The sequence below is a fragment of the Convolutriloba macropyga genome, chromosome 7, assembly GCF_964194025.1.
Source record: "Convolutriloba macropyga chromosome 7, txConMacr16.3, whole genome shotgun sequence".
Taxonomy (NCBI): Eukaryota; Metazoa; Xenacoelomorpha; order Acoela; family Convolutidae; genus Convolutriloba; species Convolutriloba macropyga.
The window spans coordinates 44420947-44442072 of record NC_134474.1 but is presented as its reverse complement, the minus strand read 5'-3'; the positions used below and the strand labels follow the sequence as shown (position 1 = coordinate 44442072).

Here is a 21126-nt window from a genome sequence, read left to right as displayed (position 1 = left end):
TTGGTCAAGCGAAAAATCGCAATAAAAAAGACCGAAAAGAACTGATATAATTGTTACAATCTTTGTTTGAAAGCAATTAAACAAAAGCTAGACTTAACAGCAGTTTTGAACTAATATTCTCGCACTGTACACAAAAATTTGATTTGCAATTATAAACCTAACCGACTAACGACGGACGAAGTTCTCTCGAACTACCGGCGAGCAGTTGGCTTCGTCAGTAGCTAGGTACGGTTTAGTTAGGCTAGCTTCAGCTTAATTCAAGAAGCGTAAGTGAGCGCAGAGGGGGTGCAGCCGGGGGTGATGGGTTGGCAACTGGGGGGAGGGGTAACTGCGGGAGTCAATCTCTAAGAAACGCCCTTCGCACTAGAAGTCTCCAAAACAGATTCTGTAAATCGCATACTTGAAGACTAGTGAGCTGAAGGAATCTAAGAGCACTTAATGCCCGCTGTGGGCTTTCTGTTATCCCGTTTTTGAGAACGAAAAGTAAAATGCGTCAGGCAAAAAATTGGTCAAAAGAAAAATCACATAAGACCGACAGGACTAAAATAATTAACGCAAACTTCGTTTGAGAGCCATTAATAACGAATAAACTCGTTCCTTCACTTCTGTTCATGTTTCAAAGTGTCCAAAAACACAAATCGCAGATGACTCAGTGTTTGAGCAAAAACCTTTTTTTCACAAAATAGGATCATAGGAAGGTTTAACGCCAGGTTCTATAATCTCTAACTCTTCAAGGTTAGATAAAAAAAAACATTGTTGTTTACATAAGGTCGGGCGAAATGCTCTCCAACTACTTGCCAGCGGTTCGCTTCGTCAGTAGCCAGCTATGGTCTAAAGAGGCAAGCTTACGCCTAATTGAACTGGCATTGGGTCAGCGCGGCGGGCGGGGGAGCGCAGAAAGCGTAGGCTGAAGTTGGGGGGTCAAACTATAAGAACCGCCCTTCACACCATGAATTGATGTCTCCAAAACAGTTTCGATTAAACGCATACTTAGTCTAGCTAGCCGAAAAGCTCTACGAGAACTTAACGCCCTTCTGGGGTTTCGTGTTCATACCGTTTTTGAGGCCGAAGCGTCAGAAGGTTCAGGCTTGAAATCAGAACATAACCGACTAACGTCGGGCAAATTGCTCTCAAACGACCTCAGGGCGCTACCTCTTTATCCCGCCTTTTCTGAAGAAAAAAAGTCAACTAGGTCAGACGAAAAATCGGCCAAGCGAAAAATTGCATCAGACAAACAGGATCAATATAATTGCTACAAATTGCTTTTTAGAGAGAGAGAGACAGGAATATCTTCCATGATTGGATTTGACACTGCAACTTCCTAGTTTTCTAACCTTGTTAATAAATAAATTATATAAAAAAACTGAAAAGACAAAATTAAAAAAAGTTTTCAACTTTGTAATAACGAAAAATAGATTTTTTAGATAGAAAAAATCATTTTTTGTCTCGAAAGTTCTGTCAAGTAACCCATCTCCGGGACTTGAAAAGTTCCGTTGACCAGTAATGGTCGTTAAACTCAGAAAAGGACAAAAAAAGAGTTTGAAAAAAATTGCTAAAATTCAAGACATTAATATCTTAAAAAGAACTTCATTGTCTCAAAAGACTATCCGATATCCCTGTTTCAAGCCTGAAATAGTTTCACAGGCTCAAAGATCAATACACTTGGAACAATTTTCCAAAAATTTGAAAAATTAAATTTCATCCAAATATTACTTAAACTGGAGTACAAAAATGTTGATTACCATCCCACTAACTCTAGAAACTATGCAGCAGCTTATTATCAAATCTTGGAGGAGGTCCCAGGGCCTCTGTTGCCGGAAAAATTCAAAAACATTAAAAAACTGCAAAAATTTTTTTTAAAAAATTGCTTAAATTCGTGATACTTAAATCTTGAATAACATTCCATTACATATATAATTTATGCAGTAACATATTATCAAACACTAAAGGAAGATCCTTGGCCCTTGAGGCTAGAGAAACCTAAAAACTGACAAAAAATGACGAAAACTTAAAATTGCAAAATTTATTTTTTTAAAAATTTTTTCTGGCCCCTGGGTCTGGAAAGACCTGAATAAGGCAAAAAATTTGAAAAAATTGCACGTTTTGTCAAAAATTGCTAAAATTCGTGATGTTAAAATGTTGAAACCATTCCATTGCCACTAGAAACAACTCAGTAACCTACTATCAAACCGGCCAAGCGAAAAATTGCATAAAGGACAAACAGGATTAATATATTTGCTACAAAATGCTTTTGAGAGCAATTAACAATGGTTTCCTAAAAATGCCAGTTAGATCATTTATGACAAAAACATTTCAACGATAACTCATTGATAATGAGGATCAGAGATGATGACATTACGCCACATAACAGCAGCTGAAGTGCGGTATCAACAAAGAGAGAGAGAGAGAGAGAGAGAGAGAGAGAGAGAGAGAGAGAGAGAGAGAGAGAGAGAGAGAGAGAGAGTTAAAACGTGAACGTTTTAACTCTCTAAAAATTTAATTTTATCCAAATATTACTAAAACTGGAGTTTAAAAAATGTTGATCACCATCCCATTAACTCTAGAAAGTTTGCAGCAGCTTATTATCAAACCTTGAACGAGGTCCCATGGCCTCTGTTGCCGGAAAAAATTCAAAAACATGAAATAATTGCAAAAATTTTAAAAAATTGTTCAAATTCGTGATATTAAAATCTTGAAGAACATTCCATTACATCTATAATTTATGCAGTAACATATTATAAAACACTAAAGGAAGATCCGTGCCCCTTGAGGCTAGAGAAACCTGAAAAATGACAAAAAATTTCAAAAAACATAAATTTGCAAATTTTAATTTAAAAAATTGCTAAAACTTGTGATATTAAAAACTTGAAAATTAATCCACGAGCAACAAAAATTTTCCAGTTACTTATTATCAAACTCTGACGGAGGCTTTTTGACCCTCGAGGCTCAGAAAAATTTGAAAAAAGACAAAGTCAAAAAATAGGAAACAAAAATTGGCAAAAAATATCAAAAATATGCCAAAATTCGTGATGTTAAAATCTTGCACGACATTCCATTTAATCTAGAAACTTTTCAGTAACCTATTTTCAAACCCTACAGGATTTTCCGTGACTCTTAAGGCTGAAAAAATCAAAATGACGACAAAAATTTTTGTAAAAAACTTAGGTTTTTTCAAAAAAATTGTTAAAATTTGTCACATTAAAAAGTTCAAAAACTATTCCATGGCCATTAAAAATTTGTCAGTAACTTATCATCAAACCCCTTATGATTTTTTTTCTGGGCCCCTGCGTCTGGAAAGACCTGAATAAGAGGAAAAAATGTCAAAAAATTTGAAAAAATTGCAGGTTTTGTCAAAAAATTGCCAAAATTCGTGATGTTAAAAAGTTGAAACCATTCCATTACAACTAGAAAGAATTCAATAACCTATTATTGAACCCTAGAGGAGGTTCTTTGACACCTAGGATTGATAAAAAAACAAAAAAGGTCAAAAATTTTCAAAAAGCTTGAAAAAAATTGCAAAATAGTAAAAAAAATTGCGTTTTTAGCAAGCGGTTGTTCGTCAGTTGTTCGTCGTCGTCCGGTTGTTCGGGCGGGGGGAGGCTGGTAAACCGGGGGCTGATTAGGGGGCAACACTGGGGTGGGGGGCAACAGCGCGGTGGGGGGTGGGGGCAATGGGGGGTCAACAGTGGGGGTGTCTTCAACTTCTAAGAACCGCCCTTCACACTCAAAGTGTAAGTATAAGTCTCCAAAACAGTTGGAGCTGAAAGGCTCTAAGAGCACTTAATGCCCGCTGAGCGCTACCTGTTTATCCCGTTTCTGAGGACGAAAAGTCAAAAGCGTCAGACGAAAAATCGGTCAAGCGAAAAATCGCATCAAAAAAGACCGACAGGACTAATATAATTGCTACAAACTTCGTTTGAGAGCAATTAAACAGCAAAAAATCCACATTAAAAAAAGACTACAGGGCTAATATAATTGCCACAAACTGTTTGAGATCAATTAACAAGCCATCACAGACCGATTCGTTTCTGCATTCTTTTGAAAGCATTCTCACTCCTGCTAGAGCTCCAATTTTTAGTAGGCCACACCCAAGTACGTTTAAATATCATACTGAAGAATATTTAAATCAAATTGGACAAAAGGGGCAATAAAAAGACCAACATTACATGATTTTTTCCAGTAAAAATTGGTAGCGGTAAGCTCATTTATTTTTTGAGAAAAACTGATAGCTGGTGTCCCAAATAACTCACATACAATCTCCATTTGACCAAATTCAAAGGTCTTAAAAGCGTTAATCTCTCTTATACAGAAACAGTAAAAGCATTTTATGACTAATCGTAAATATGATGATTGAAAGTAGCCCTAGAAGTCCTGGCAATCACACAATACAGAAGATTTCAAATAAACTCACCGAGTTCCAGTTTTCTTGGGATCGTTTATATCACCGTTTGCACTCTCGTCATGGTCTGCCATATATTCACTCTATCCTGCTTTTCCTGTTTAAAGCTAGTCGTCGTAGTTAAATGGGAAATAAAGTACAAAATGTTTCACTGCCACACTTGATCGGAGATCATTTATACCTGAAAATACTATGGATTTTACACAAATCCTTTAAGAACATCGTGAAATTCAATTTGAACTCTATGAGAGCTTTCTTTTTGGTTGAATCAATAATCTATTCAGCATCCTTAAATTAAAACACCAAAACGGAATTCGCCTCAATAAACCAAGACTCAAAACAGACTAGCAACACCCATGGTTTAGCCCACTAAAACGATACTTTTCAGGGATAAAACCAATAAACCAGGAGCAGTTTCAGTTTAAATACTCTTTGATGTGCGCACCGATCAATTTCGCATTAGTCGAACGACAAAAATGAAAGCGGGAACAAACAGTCAATCATCCACCGCACTATATCGCTTCTTGCATCATGTCTTTATGAGACTCGTTGTAATTAAGATGTGCACAAATTTAAAAAGAAAGATCATTTAATTTTTTGCTTAGTGGTAATCATTTTTGGCGAGAGATAATATTTGGCTAGAGGATATCAATCTGTCACATTTTATATCAGTATATATTAGCAGCGACTTTTGCTGTGTAACGCTTAACTATCGAAGAAATTTAACAAATACTAAAGCTGGATGTATTGTCCAGATCTGTATAAAAGAGTTTGAAAACAGACTACAAACTCATATCCAAGCACTAGATGAAAAACGACATAAGCAAAACGACGTCCTATAGGAAGTTTTATCTTGAATAAATTAATCTTCTAGGGTGTTAGGCCTGAGTACTTAATGTTTTCTCTACAAAAGCTGTTTAACAGTTCATATTTTTTTGGAAAAACCATGTAAATTACGAAGCATAACCGTTAGGTTATAATTACGTTCATAAATATTAAATGACGTCATCAGTACTTAATTGTTAGATATCAAATATCATGATACAACAGGCTGTGCGTATGTGCTCACATATATAAAACGATATTTAAATGCTTCAGTTTGTCTTATCAGTATTTTTCAAATTGATTGAAATGGAATTCACTTATAGATTTTGGGAAACCTATTCCACTTCTCGACGCTTTCATTAAACCTTAGTGATTGGTTACTCCTCTCGGTTTCTTTTTTGAATAGTTATTCTTTGCTTCTGCTTAGCATTGAGGTGAATAGCGAAACGATTAGGAAATTTGCCAAGAGATCGCGGTTCTCGATAAACGCCAGAAGTTCTCAGTGACTTAAAGCAGAGTCGCTTAACCATTACATACAATATAAACGGGAAACAGCAGGAGCAATAAAAATAAACAAATGGGTAAATTGTATGTAGAGCACAAAGATGCATTTAGGTGAAAATAGCACAACAAAAATGTCACCTAAAAATGTGCAGATGCGAAATTAACTCAATAAAATTGCGCAAATGCAGCCACAAACTTCAAACACATTTGAAACCCATATACAAGAGCCCGCATAATTATTAGGTTCGGTAAGTTTATGTAACAAAAGACTCGCATTTAAAAATAAGAGGTACGTTTTGCTTATAGTTAACCTTGATAATGGGTCAGTAAATAGATAACCGGGTTTCGCGCCCCTAAAAATGAAACTTTTTCGGAACAAGCGGTGCACAGTTTTCAATTAAAACTCCTGAAACAAGAGATAATCCGTGCAGATAAAGGCCGTTAAGTGTTCAAGGAAATCTTGAAACAGATAGGAGTAAATTTAGGGAGAAAGTCAGACGAGAACTGATGCCATCTGTCGTTAGCAGCATTAGGCGTGAAATGAGGAATCACTCCGCAATGGTTCAAACCAGACTTAATGGAAAACTTGATAAACTGTCAGAGAGACAGGATGGACCACTGCGGAATGGCTCCCATAGTAATGTTGTGGTAATGGATGGCCTTGAACTTCCAAAGTTTGTACTTGACATCCTATTCTTAGGACTTAAACACCCTGTGAGAGACAAGTTTAATGAGGTGTAATACCTTGCAGACGTAGACAAACTTGTACGTGAAGAAATCAACGTGCACGGAAAAACTTGATTATGTGCTGAACTCGGATCAGTTTCAAAAAATCAATGGAGCAAAAGATGAAATTGTGATCAAAAATGAAAAATAGATCAATAACAGCGTACAACAGTAAATGAAGCACCGGAAAATTAGTGAAAAAATTTATCAAAGACTCAGGTCAGCAGGTTCACATGCAGAAAGGCTTTATGGCTTGGCAAAAGTGCAAACAAAAGATATGGCTGTCCGACCGGTTTTTTCGACACCTGATAGCAGTTGCCAAAAAAAAACAGATTTCCGACACCACTTTTCTTATACTTTTAATCGAAATACATTTATTTTGACTCGTGAAAGAAACCGATTTGTCAAATTAAAATTACTTCCGATATTTAAAACAAACGTTTTTGACCTTTTCGCTCATCGTCAGGTTAAAGGTGTTGGTAACAAATTGTTAAAAGATAAAATGAATATCTATTTACAATTGTCTGAGACCACACTTAAAACAATTCTAGGAAGTATTCTAAAAAATTCAATCAATAACTTTACCTTACATACAATATTTAGCCTATTTACAACTGTAGTAAACCATAGAACTAATGTATGACATGCTCATAAAATACATAATAAACGCACGATTTGAAATTTTCATAATAAATGAGAGAACAAAAAGAGATGGTTACTAAGGGTAAACCGGATTTTAACAATATAAAGAAAACATCATAAATAATGATGGGAATCATCACGGAATGTCATCTTGACGGGAGATGTCAAGGAATGTTTGTTCTTCACGGGATTCCTCAGGCAGGTACACCTGTTAAATGTTATTTTAACTAACAGGGACCCGTGCGGTAGAAAATAATTTTGAGAAAATCCCAAAGAGATTAAAAAATGGGTAAAAATAACCTAAGATTAATCAACCATTGATAGGATCGAAACCAAAGAGCACATTCAAAACTAAACCTCATCTGATTGAGCTGCCTTTCTCTTATTAGCTTTACGCCTTGAAATCTTCTGACAAAACTTATTGTATTCTCGACCAATAGGTCTAACTCTATGTTGAACAGTTTTAATATTTACAGCATCGTAATTAATTAAAGTCTTAGAATTAGAAGAGTTTCATCAGTAACCCCGAGGTTTTAGAGTGCTTTAGAAAATCCCCAACCCAACTCGTAACCGTACACAGTGCACGGATATTACACTGGCGACAGAGATGGGATGGAAAAAGATGTTCACGAGTGGGTAATTTCTTGCGAAGTATGCTGTCAAAAGAAGTCTCCACAACAGAAACACATACACAGCCTGACAACGTGGAAACCAAGTCATCCGTTTTGGTAAGTCGCCTTGGACATCATGGGACCTTTACCTGAGTCAAGTGGAAACAAATACATTTTGTTAATTGGAGATCAGTTTACAAAATGGTGTGAAGCAATTCCCATGAGCAACCAAAAAGCTTCAACGGTAGCTAAGGCTTTTGTAAACGTATGGGTTTCAATGTTTGCTTGTCCGGAAAATCTTCATAGCGAAAAGGGCAGTAACTTCATGTCCAATCTTTTCAAGAACATGTGTAAAGAGCTGGGAATTAACAGGACATCAACAACAGCTTATCATCTTCAAGGATGCGCAATGATAGAGCCCACCAATCGCACAATCGAAGAGAGCCTTGCAAAATATGCGTGTGAAGATCACAACACCTGGAGCAACTATCTTCCCCTAGCAATGATGACATACAGATCATCAATTCACTCTGTTACCAAGTACAGCCCCTTTTACCTCCTTTTTGGACGATCATGCGCGCTACAGATTGATTGCATGTATCAAACAATACAAACCAAAATCTACCCAATCTTGAGTGATTTCGTTGGTTGCTTGAAAGACGAACTACAGACAGACGTGCTATGAACTATTTCGGGAAAGCATGGATGTGGAGCAAGAAAGACAAAAAACCTACTATGACCGTAGCACATTTGGACCACAATATAAAGTAGGTGATTTAGTAATGGTGTTCAACCCTACAATGAAAACTGGCCGGACAAAAAAATTTAAACCGTTTTACAGTGGACCGCAAGTAAAACGTGAAATAATCAACGATCTAAACTTTTTAATGAGGATGTGAAAACGAAAAAAAAACAAAAGGTCCACTACGATCGACTCAAACGTTTTAACAGTAGAAGTGCTACCACTGATAAAAAAGAACCTATGAAGGCATAAAGTGAACCGAGAATATCCCAAAATGACCTTACGGATGACAATGAATTTGTGGAAATTGAGGTAGTCACTCCAAATTTGAATGACACAGGAAGAAGAGAAGTGAATCTTGAAGAGAATAATAGTCAAATTAACCATAGTACTGAAACTCACAATGAGACAGTCAAAGAAGAATTGTTTTAAACACCAACGGGTGGGAGTACAAGAGAATCAATAAATAATAACGCAAATAACAAAAGCAGAAGCACAAAGATACCTGCGCCTAAAGTAGCCACACAGCAGAAGCGGGATAGACTGGTGGCAACATATATTGGCCAGACCAAACAGACAGAAATATGGGTATTGGCCAGACCGAACAGACCGAAATATGGGTATTCAACAGACCGAACAGAACGAAAAATGGGTATTCGCCAGACCGAACAGACCACTTTTCTTATACTTTTAATCGAAATACATTGACTCATGAAAGAAACCGATTTGTAAAATTAAAATTACTTCCGATATTTAAAACAAATGTTTTTGACCTTTACGTTCATCGTCAGGTTAAAAGTGGTGGCAATAAATTGTTAAAAAATAAAATTAACATCTATTTACAGTTGTCTGAGACCACACTTAAAACAATTCTAGGAAGTATTCTAAAAAATTCAATCAATAATTTTTCCTTATATACAATATTTAGCCTATTTACAACTGTAGTAAACCATAGAACTAATGTATGACATGCTCATAAAATAAATAATGAACGCACGATTTGAAATTTTCACAATAAATGAGAGAAAAAAAATGGTTACTAAGAGTAAACCGGATTTTAACAATATAAAGAAAACATCATAAATAAGGATGGGAATCATCACGGAATGTCATCTTGACGGGAGATGTCAAGGAATGTTTGTTCTTGACGGGAGTTCTCAGGCAGGTACACCTGTTAAATGTTATTTTAACTAACAGGGACCCGTGCGGTAGAAAATAATTTTGAGAAAATCCCAAAGAGATTAAAAAATGGGTAAAAATAACCTAAGATTAATCAACCATTGATAGGATCGAAACCAAAGAGCACATTCAAAACTAAACCTCATCTGATTGAGCTGCCTTTCTCTTTAGAAAAACCCCCAACCCAACCCGTAACCGTACACAGTGCACGGATATTACACTGGCGACAGAGATGGGATGGAAAAAGATGTTCACGAGTGGGTAATTTCTTGCGAAGTATGCTGTCAAAAGAAGTCTCCACAACAGAAACACATACACAGCCCGACAACGTGGAAACCAAGTCATCCGTTTTGGCAAGTTGCCTTGGACATCATGGGACCTTTACCTGAGTCAAGTGGAAACAAATACATTTTGTTAATTGGAGATCAGTTTACAAAATGGTGTGAAGCAATTCCCATGAGCAACCAAGAAGCTTCAACGGTAGCTAAGGCTTTTGTAAACGTATGGGTTTCAATGTTTGGTTGTCCGGCAAATCTTCATAGCGAAAAGGGCAGTAACTTCATGTCCAATCTTTTCAAGAACATGTGTAAAGAGCTAGGAATTAACAGGACATCAACAACAGCTTATCATCCTCAAGGAAACGCAATGATAGAGCCCACCAATCGCACAATCGAAGAGAGCCTTGCAAAATATGCGTGTGAACATCACAACACCTGGAGCGACTATCTTCCCTTAGTAATGATGGCATACAGATCATCAATTCACTCTGTTACCAAGTACAGCCCCTTTTACCTCCTTCTTGGACGATCATGCGCGCTACAGATTGATTGCATGTATCAAACAATACAAACCAAAATCTGCCCAACCTTGAGTGATTACGTTGGTTGCTTGAAAGACGAACTACAGACGTGCCATGAACTGTTTCGGGAAAGCATGGATGTGGAGCAAGAAAGACAAAAAACCTACTATGACCGTAGCACATTTGGACCACAATATGAAGTAGGTGATTTAGTAATGATGATCAACCCTACAATGAAAACTGGCCAGACAAAGAAATTTAAATCCTTTTACAGTGAACCGCAAGTAAAACGTGAAATAATCAACGATCTAAACTTTGTTTTTGAGGATGTGAAAACGAAAAAACAACAAAAGGTCCACTACGATCGACTCAAACGTTTTAACAGTAGAAGTGCTACCACTGATAAACAAGAACCTAAGAAGGCAAAGAGTGAACCGAGAATATCCCAAAATGACCTTACGGACGGCAATGATTTTGTGGAAGTTGAGGTAGACACTCCAAGAATGAATGACACAGGAAGAAGAGAAGTGAATCCTGAAGAGAATAATAATCAAATTAACCATAGTACTGAAGCTCACAATGAGACAGTCCAGGAGGAATTGTTTGAAACACCAATTGGTGGGAGTACAAGAAAATCAATAAATAATAACACAAAAAACAAAAGGAGAAGCACAAATATACCTGCGCCTAAAGTAGCCACACAGCAGAAGCGGGATAACCTGGTGGCAACATCCGAAAGGAGTGAAGGCGAAGAATTTTCAAATAGAAGCATGGCTTCTACTTCGCAAAGTGTTACCGAATGACGATATCAAACAAGAATTAGGTCGGGAATAACAAGACCAAAGAAACTCAAAGACTATTTTTTATTCAAGGATAACGATTCAGATGAAAAATTTGATAATGATGTATTTTTTTTTAAAAAAAGGTGATACCACAACATCCAGAGGGCATGGAACCCACATTGGAACGTGCAGCTGAACTGGAAACTTCTCCAATGGGTTAGCATAGTAGGTTATTAACAACCCTTGGAGATTGTGGGGTATGATTTTGAGAACATTCTGCTGACGCAAAAATTTGCCATGACGGAACGGACAAAATGCGAAACGTCACACATAAATGAGGAGCAGGTAAATAAAGGAGGACTCATCTACGCCGAGAGCAGCAGGAGTAAACTAAAATACTGCATGTACAGGGCTGCATATACGGTAATTGTGCTGAAAAAAGTTGTTGTTGTGACGACGCAAAATACTTAAACGAAAAATCACAAATAATTCCAACGTTTTACCCAATAAAAGAATCAGTCTGCCAAAGCTTATGGCAGGGACACGAAACGCGGTTACCGGGTCTTGGTGACTTTGAATTCAATGCTCCTAAAGAAGTCCTTAATGAGATGAATGTTGACAGAACCGACGCAGAGTTTGTTCAGAAGGTATCAAAAACATTCATGAGAGGCGGAGATGAAAAAGGAGTGAATTATGTCTACCCCGTGGAGTGGATCAATCCAAAAAGTGAAACACAGAAAGGTATTATCATGATAAATGCTGAAATTTTCATAGGGAATTTGTTCATTGAAAATAGAGAAGCGAATGAAGGAACATGGTTATTTTTTAAAGACCCTCTGAAACAGGAGCAGACCTTGTCATATCAAGGAGACACATTTGAAATAGATTCAGTACAATATTTTTTCGACCAAGACAAAAAATCAAATATCTTAACGATAGTTAAATTTTCAGACTCGTTAACAGCAAAAATAGTCCGCGCGGGAAACAAAAAGTACTTGACGAGCACATTGGACAGAAAAAGAAATTTAGTTGTAGAGTTGAAAAACAAGACAAAGCAGATAGACAATTTTCAGCATTTTGAAACAAACCACAGAAATTTGTTTTACACAAAGGAAAGGTTGACGGCCACGGAACAAAATTTCAACAGATATATCTGAGACAGATGTCAGCGACATAAAACTCGACCAACTTTTTGTGTGGGATTTTCAAACCAAAATCTACCCAACCTTGAGTGATTACGTTGGTTGCTTGAAAAACGAACTACAGACGTGCCATGAACTGTTTCGGGAAAACATGGATGTGGAGCAAGAAAGACAAAAAACCTACTATGACCGTAGCACATTTGGACCACAATATGAAGTAGGTGATTTAGTTATGATGATCAACCCTACAATGAAAACTGGCCAGACAAAGAAATTTAAATCCTTTTACAGTGAACCGCAAGTAAAACGTGAAATAATCAACGATCTAAACTTTGTTTTTGAGGATGTGAAAACGAAAAAACAACAAAAGGTCCAATACGATCGACTCAAACGTTTTAACAGTAGAAGTGCTACCACTTATAAAAAAGAACCTAAGAAGGCAAAGAGTGAACCGAGAATATCCCAAAATGACCTTACGGACGGCAATGATTTTGTGGAAGTTGAGGTAGACACTCCAAGAATGAATGACACAGGAAGAAGAGAAGTGAATCCTGAAGAGAATAATAATCAAATTAACCATAGTACCCAATAAAAGAATCAGTCTGCCAAAGCTTATGGCAGGGACACGAAGCGCGGTTACCGGGTCTTGGTGACTTTGAATTCAATGCTCCTAAAGAAGTCCTTAATGAGATGAATGTTGACAGAACCGACGCAGAGTTTGTTCAGAAGGTATCAAAAACATTCATGAGAGGCGGAGATGAAAAAGGAGTGAATTATGTCTACCCCGTGGAGTGGATCAATCCAAAAAGTGAAACACAGAAAGGTAATATCATGATAAATGCTGAAATTTTCATGGGGACTTTGTTCATTGAAAATAGAGAAGCGAATGAAGGAACATGGTTATTTTTTAAAGACACTCTGAAACAGGAGCAGACCTTGTCATATCAAGGAGACACATTTGAAATAGATTCAGTACAATATTTTTTCGACCAAGACAAAAAACCAAATATCTTAACGATAGTTAAATTTTCAGACTCGATAACAGCAAAAATAGTCCGCGCGGGGAACAAAAAGTACTTGACGAGCACATTGGACAGAAAAAGAAATTTAGTTGTACAGTTGAAAAACAGGACAAAGCAGATAGACAATTTTCAGCATTTTGAAACAAACCACAGAAATTTGTTTTAAACAAAGGAAAGCTTGACGGCCACGGAACAAAATTTCAACAGATATATCGGAGACAGATGTCAGCGACATAAAACTCGGTCAACTTTTTGTTTGGAATTTTCAAGGCATGTTTGAAAATCTGGAACAAATAGAGTTATTAAATTGTCACATAGAAACACGGCACAGAGCTATGATTTTAACGACACCAATTAACGGAAACTCACATCAAATTTTCCTAAATCAACAAAACGCTCAGGTTACACACGCAAAAAATAGCGGGAGGAATACTTTATGTCCATAGTTGCGCTAAATATATCGTACATGTTGTCGAAAACCAGTTTTGTACCGAGGAAGTACCAATTAGGGTGTCTTCTGACAACAGTTCAGAACGAATTAGATACATGGACCCTATTTCTAGAGTATTCTATAGAAATTTCACACTAATTAATTGCAACCCCATGTACCCGAACGCTTTTGAACTGCAGAATGGGTCATGGATAACATATGGCAGACGAATACAACTGATTGATAAACCCAATGATATGCCTAATTACAGAGTTAACGTCAATTGGTCAACCTCCGCGCCAATGGAAGGGTTTTTCAATGACAAGGACCTTGAACTCAGCAAGCGGGCACAATGATTAAGGCATTCGAGAAAAAGGATTACAGGAAGAGAATTTTTCCTGGGACAAGAAGGTTTATATGAGCATGGGACTCTAGAGTATTTCAACACTGACTGGAAATAAAATCGACAGTGGCATGAAATGCTGATATTTGAATACCTGGGTAGTGAAGTGAAACAAATCTGGCATGTGGCCAGGGAAATAACCATCAGTTTGATGACTATCTTTATTGGATTAAAAATCATATTTTGTTTGGTACGTGTGTTTTTTTTCAATCGATATGCTACGCAGTGGAACCAATCCTGTGATTGCTCTGCAAACCATTAACCCAATGGGGAACTGGGTTATTTTTATCATCTAAAACAACGTACTAAGGAACAAAAATTGACAAGAAAAAGAATAGTTGAACTGTGTGATGGTAATACAGACATTGTAGTTATAAAAGCAAAAAGGCTAAATCTGTACCAAGTATGACAGAAATTGAGATCGACACATTAGAATAAATTATATGTATGATATGTAGGAATGGCAGAACCAAAAATTGACGAATATTGCTACCATCTACCCGAGTTGTTCGAGGTCAGGTCGATAGTGAGGCACCAAGTGTATCGGATTGTTGGAGAAACCTCAAATAAAAGATACGAGGTGCATTGACGCAGCTGCAACCACGCAATTTAGTGGACAGAGCCGCAATTAGTCTTATAGATTTAAATGGGATGCATCAGAGAATCGAGGAACAGCAGAAGAAGATTGACAACAGCGAAAAGCTGGGAAATGCCGGGGCTCGGCTCGAAGAGGAGCTCAGGAAGTTAAAACTTGAAAGTCAAAGGTTAAGCGATCAATTGCTCGAGACCAGACGATTGCTTGAATACGCTGGGAATCAACGGGAGTCCTGCAGGAGGCAGGTGGAAATATTGAAGAAAGAGTTGGCGGAGGTTACGACTGTAGCCGAAACAAAGACAAGAGAATGTTTCGCTCTGGTGGATGAGCGGGAGTGTTAAGCTCGGGAATTGGAGAATGCCGAGATAGATATCAGAAAACTAAGGACCAGGGTAACAACAGAACAGATCTCAAAGAAGGTCATCCAGTGTAAACTGGAGGCGATCAACGAGCAGAGCCCTTTCAGTCGACCTCCGAACTTTATGAGCTTCTATTCAGGCCACAGGGGGCCACAGCCAGTACTATCCAGAAACATTTCAAAACGTTGGCAATGCTCTGTCATCCGGACAAGGGTGGTCGGGACCTGTTCAAATTCATTCTTCAGGCAAAGAAAATTATGGAAGATGAGGAAGCCCGTAATATTTATGACAAGCACGGGATTGAAAAAGCAGAGGAATATATGAACTCGAAAATGGACCTTTGAAACTCTTGCTTGTGAGTGAGTGGAACACTCACGTTTTCTGAGAGGGAGGCAATGTAGTAAACTAAAGAACTTAATGTATGACATGCTCATAAAATACATAGTGAACGCACAATTCGAAGTTTTCACAAAAAATGGGAGAACAAAAAGAGATGTTTTCTAAGAGTAACCGGATTCTAACAATATAAAGAAAGCATCATAAATAAGGATGGGAATCATCACGGAATGTCATCTTGACGGGAGACGTCACGGAATGTTTGTTCTTGACGGGATTCGTCAGGCAGGTACACCTGTTATCTGTTAGTTTAACTAACAGGGACCCGTGCGGTAGAAAATAACTTTGAGAAAATCCCAAAGAGATTAAAGAAATTAGGTGAAAAAAAACCTAAGATTAATCAACCATTGATAGGACCGAAACCAAAGACCATATTCAAAACTAAACCGCATATAATTGAGCTGCCTTTTTCTTATTAGCTTTACACCTTGAAATCTTTTGACAAAACTTATTGTATTCTCGACCAATAAGTTTAACTCTATATTGAACAGTTTTAATATTTACAGCTTCATAATTACTTAAAATCTTAGACTTAGAAGATTTTCATCAGTAACCCCGAGGTTTTAAAGTGCTTTAGAAAAATCCCCAACCCAATCCGTAACCGTACACAGTGCACGGATATTACACAACTCATATTTACATCTGTTATCAATTTATTTAAAAACTCGTTTAACTCGTTTTTGTGACTCGCTTTTAATTGATTTAAGATCCCCTGCCTCAGCATGGTGAGCAAAAATTTTCATGCACACCTGTCTTGGGGTTCCTTTCAAAACATCATCCCAATTGTGAGGGGTGGAAAAGTAGATATGAAAAATAGTAATCAATTTAAAAAATTCAAACAATTGCTTGCAACCAAGAGTTTTCGCCGACGATAGATAAGATCGACTAAGTAATGGCTCAAAAGCATTCATTGGCGCTACTATTGAACCTAAGCATGAGCCATCAAAGAAAAGGAAAAAAGACTTAAAACTTGAGTTTTTGGTATGAACTCGGAACCATGTAAGTCTGAAATTTTTAAAATTGTGTTCTTATTGTTTCTTTGCGCCAAATTTTTTCATAATACATTGCACTAGCCTCACTCATTTTTTAAGAGAAACAAATGATACCTTTGTGAAGACGATACCTCTTGTTGATGAATGATGACCTCTTGAGTGAATGAATGACACCTCTTGTGACTTTGGTTGACGACCCTTTTTGTGAGCGGAATGAAAGATACCTCTAGCGTATTTCTTTGAGAAGTTGAACAGGGAGCAACACCAAGCAGCGAATTTATTACATCAACAACGCGCCCCCTTTCTTGAGGTTTCGCGCCCCTAAAAATGAAACTTTTTCGGAACAAGCGGTGCACAGTTTTCAATTAAAACTCCTGAAACAAGAGATAATCCGTGCAGATAAAGGCCGTTAAGTGTTCAAGGAAATCTTGAAACAGATAGGAGTAAATTTAGGGAGAAAGTCAGACGAGAACTGATGCCATCTGTCGTTAGCAGCATTAGGCGTGAAATGAGGAATCACTCCGCAATGGTTCAAACCAGACTTAATGGAAAACTTGATAAACTGTCAGAGAGACAGGATGGACCAATGCGGAATGGCTCCCATAGTAATGTTGTGGTAATGGATGGCCTTGAACTTCCAAAGTTTGTACTTGACATCCTATCCATAGGACTTAAACACCCTGTGAGGTGTAATACCTTGCAGACGTAGACAAACTTGTACCTGAGTTACGCGACAATAAAACTGAGGGTGAGAAGCTTTGAAATTGAGGCTTCTGCAAAATGGTATGCAAAAAATGTACGCAAAACTCCAATAGATACAGTGGTCAAACAAGTGCAAGAATACCTAAAAGCCAATGATTTGCTACCGGTACCATTTTGACAAAAGCGGTGGTTTCTGTGTGATGAAGAAATCAACGTGCACGGAAAAACTTGATTATGTGCTGAACTCGGATCAGTTTCAAAAAATCAATGGAGCAAAAGATGAAATTGTGATCAAAAATGAAAAACAGATCAATAACAGTCTACAATAATAAATGAAGCAACGGAAGATCAGTGACAAAATTTATCAAAGACTCAGGTCCACAGGTTCACAACCAGCAAAGTTTCATGACCTGGCAAAAGTACATAAAAAAGATACTGCTGTCCGACCGGTTTTTTTGATATCTGGTAGCAGTTATGAAAATTTAAACAAATTTCCGACACCTTTTTCCTCAGAAATTACTGAGCGCAAATATTGAAAACAACACGCAAGATGCTAGAAAAACCATACAGTCTCTCACTCTTGAAGATGAAGAGCAGATGGTATCTCTTGACGTAAAAAGTTTGTACACCAACGTTCCGGTTGGAGAGGCTATAGAAATTGCTCTAAGAGAACTGTATTCAAGCAACCTAGCTCCAGATATCCGAAAGTCCGCCATGAAAACATTGTTAAAGTTTGCAGCGACAAATGTTCTTTTTAAATGTAATGGGATCTGGTATGTACAATCAAATGGACTGGCTATGAATGCATCATTGTTTGTAATGCTAGCAAACGTGTGGATGAAATTGTTTGTGGCATCACTGCAAAAACCAGATCTCATTGAAAATATCTCGAGATCTGACCAAAACGAGAAGTGCAAAGACTGTAAACGAAGAGTGACTTTCCGAGGAAGAGGAGTAAAATGCGAATCATGCAAAAACTGGTTTAATGTAAAATGCCAAAAGACAACGAATGAGGAATACGCCAACATGCAGGATGTTGTTTGGATTTGTACTTATTGCAGCAATCAACAGACGGAGGGGCGTTATGAGGAGATGAACTTGTTTAAAAGGTATGTGAATAATATTATCTGCACGGTTCGTGGTGATCCGGGCGAGAACCTTAAATTTGAAAATTCATTACACAACAACCTGCAATTTACCTTAGAAAAAGGTAACATGGAAGGCGATTTGGCTTTTTTTGACATTAACATAAATGTGAGCAGTAAAAGCAATATCACCATTCATTGGTATCAAAAACCAACTGACAATGGAATAATACTGATTTTTTGCAGCTGTACACCGCTTCAGCATAAGAAAAATGTGATTCAACGGACGGTTCACAGAGTTTTTAATGCAACCTATAATTGGTTGGCTTTCGATCAGGCTCAAAAAAGAACAAAACTTGACGTACCAAAAATCAGTATCCAGAGGAATGTCTTCAAAAAGAGTGAATCAGACTTTAGAAAAGGTAATAAGCGGCGGTAAACACCAATTGAGAACAACACCAAAAGGGCATCAAAAAAGCAAGACTAGATCTCATGATAAGCTAACAATTTTTCTACAATAGAGAGGCAACATTATTCAAAACTTTGCAAGCAATTTGAAGAAACTATGTGAATTGCAATTAGATTTGATATCGCGGAAATTAAGATCATGCCTCCCCACCCTGAAATCATCTTTCGATAAAGACCTGAAAACCCACGTGGTCTATGAGTTAAAACATAATGGATGCGGATCCATCTATGTTGGGCAAACAAGCCAGCATGTTACCACAAAGATAACAGAACATCAAAAGAAGGATTCACAGGTGGGTCAACATCTAGTTGAATGTTGTAGCGCCACGATTAAAATTGAATTGAAAATTCGGGACGCAGGTCGGACTGCAGAGAAACTAATGACTCTCGAAGCTATATACCTCAGCAAGCTCGAGCCGGCAATAAACTTACGCGATGAATATCGGGGTTGGGAACTCACGCTAAATTTTAGTTCAAATAAAATACTAGATATAGACTAGATAAGGATACATAGGGCAAAAAACATTTTGTGCATGACGAAACGAAATTTTCAAAACCTCCACAATAGGGATACTTAGGGTTAGGGCAAATTCAGAATACCCCTAAAAATACAAAAACATGGCCAAAATCGAAAAATCCAGAATAGGAAAGTTTTTGAGGAAACTGATAACAGAGGTAAATATAAATTGTAAATAGTATAATTATTGTCTATAGGAAAAAAATTTCGGTTGAATTTTTTAGAATATTTCCTAAAATTGTTTTAATCGTGGTCTCAGATAAATGTAAATACCTATTCATTTTATCCTTTAAAAATTTGTGAAACAGTTTTAAACTGACAATGAACGTGAAGTTCGAAAACGTTTGTTTTAAACTTCGGAAGTAATTTTATTTTCACAATTTGTTTTCTTTTACAAACAACATTAAATTTTCAGATCAAGTGAATGTAATTGTATCATAATAACAGGGCGCTATAATCACAACAAAAACCAAGGAGTTGCTGTTGATACCGTTTGACAAAGACTGTGGATTCTGCGTGCCGAAGAGGTGAACGTACAGAGCTAAACTCTGACCAGTCCCAAAAAAATCAGGGGAGCAAATGAAAATGTGATATAAAGTTAAAAACAGTTAAATAACAACCCGCAACAGTTGATGAAGCAGAGAGCATCAAGGACAAAAGTTATCAAAGACTCAGATGCACTGGGGTTCAAAACCAGCCAGGCGTCATGACTTCGCAAATGTGCACCAAATACATACACCTCTCCAACATCTTCTTTGGATACCTGGTGGCACTTATAAAAATTTGAATCTTTTTGGCAACTCTTTTCCAGAAACTACTAGATGCAATCATTGAAAGAAACAGCTTATAAAAAAATTTAGAGTCACGTTGTCTTGGTATTAACAAGCACTTTGTGTCTCTTAGCATAAAAATTTTGTATACCAATGTGCCGGTCAGAGAGGCTATAGAAATCGTGAGTCTATCACCGCAAAAACCTCTTCGCTTTAGAAGAACCTCTGCAAGAGAACTCTGCTCAAACACGCTGGCTACAGAAATTCCAAGTTCCGCAATCAAAAATTATTTAGGCCGGCCATCACAAATCTTCATTTTAAATGCACTGGCATCTGGTACGTACAATCAGGTAGCCTACTTATGGGTGCAGAATTAATAGCAAACGTGTGGATCAAATCGTTAGAATCATCACCACAAAAACCAGAGCTTAGTGAATATCTCTCTAATTTCGATGAAAACGGGAATTGCTGGGATTGCAACCAGAGAGAGAATTTCCGCTGAAAAAGAACTGAAGTTGAATTTTGCTGAACTGAAAGTGAAACCTCATTTTTTGCAAAATGACAAAATACATGGATAATGGACTATAGCCATATGTAGGACAATGCTTCGGTTTGTACGTACTGAAGCGTTCAAGAACCAGAGGTCGAAGTTGAGGGGAAAATCTGTTCAGAGGTATGAGAAATTATTTGCGCAGTTATAGCTGATCCGGACGAGTGGTTAAAAATTGCAAGTTTAATTCACAACAACCAATTTTTCAACCTTTAATCGTCAAAGAAATGAACGAAGAACGAAAATTTGAAAATAGAACAAAATTACATAGCAAAAAAACTTCTCATAAAAAACCAACAATTTTTCTGCAACACAGAGGCAACTACCCGGGATGACCCTTCTTAGATACCATATCAAAGACCATATATGGTTCCATCCAAGTCTAAGCAAAATTTCTTGCATGATCTTGCTATGGTTTCTAAGAAGCCATATATGATCTTTGGTATGATTTTCAATATTTTACATGAAATTGGTAATTTAGGCAGA

The 21126-nt window shown here is 37.3% G+C and overlaps 1 protein-coding gene across 4 annotated transcripts in view; it reads right to left on the bottom strand.

The window, feature by feature from the left end:
• Positions 1-21126, bottom strand: part of LOC142342898 (arrestin red cell-like) — a 553550-nt gene that overhangs the window by 71235 nt on the left and 461189 nt on the right. For all 4 annotated transcript variants that reach the window (XM_075394553.1, XM_075394554.1, XM_075394555.1 and 1 more), the window contains exon 2: positions 4412-4580. In XM_075394553.1, coding sequence (XP_075250668.1) covers positions 4412-4473 — 62 coding nt within the window. In that variant the 5' untranslated portion in view covers positions 4474-4580. The remainder of the gene's footprint in view (positions 1-4411; positions 4581-21126) is intronic.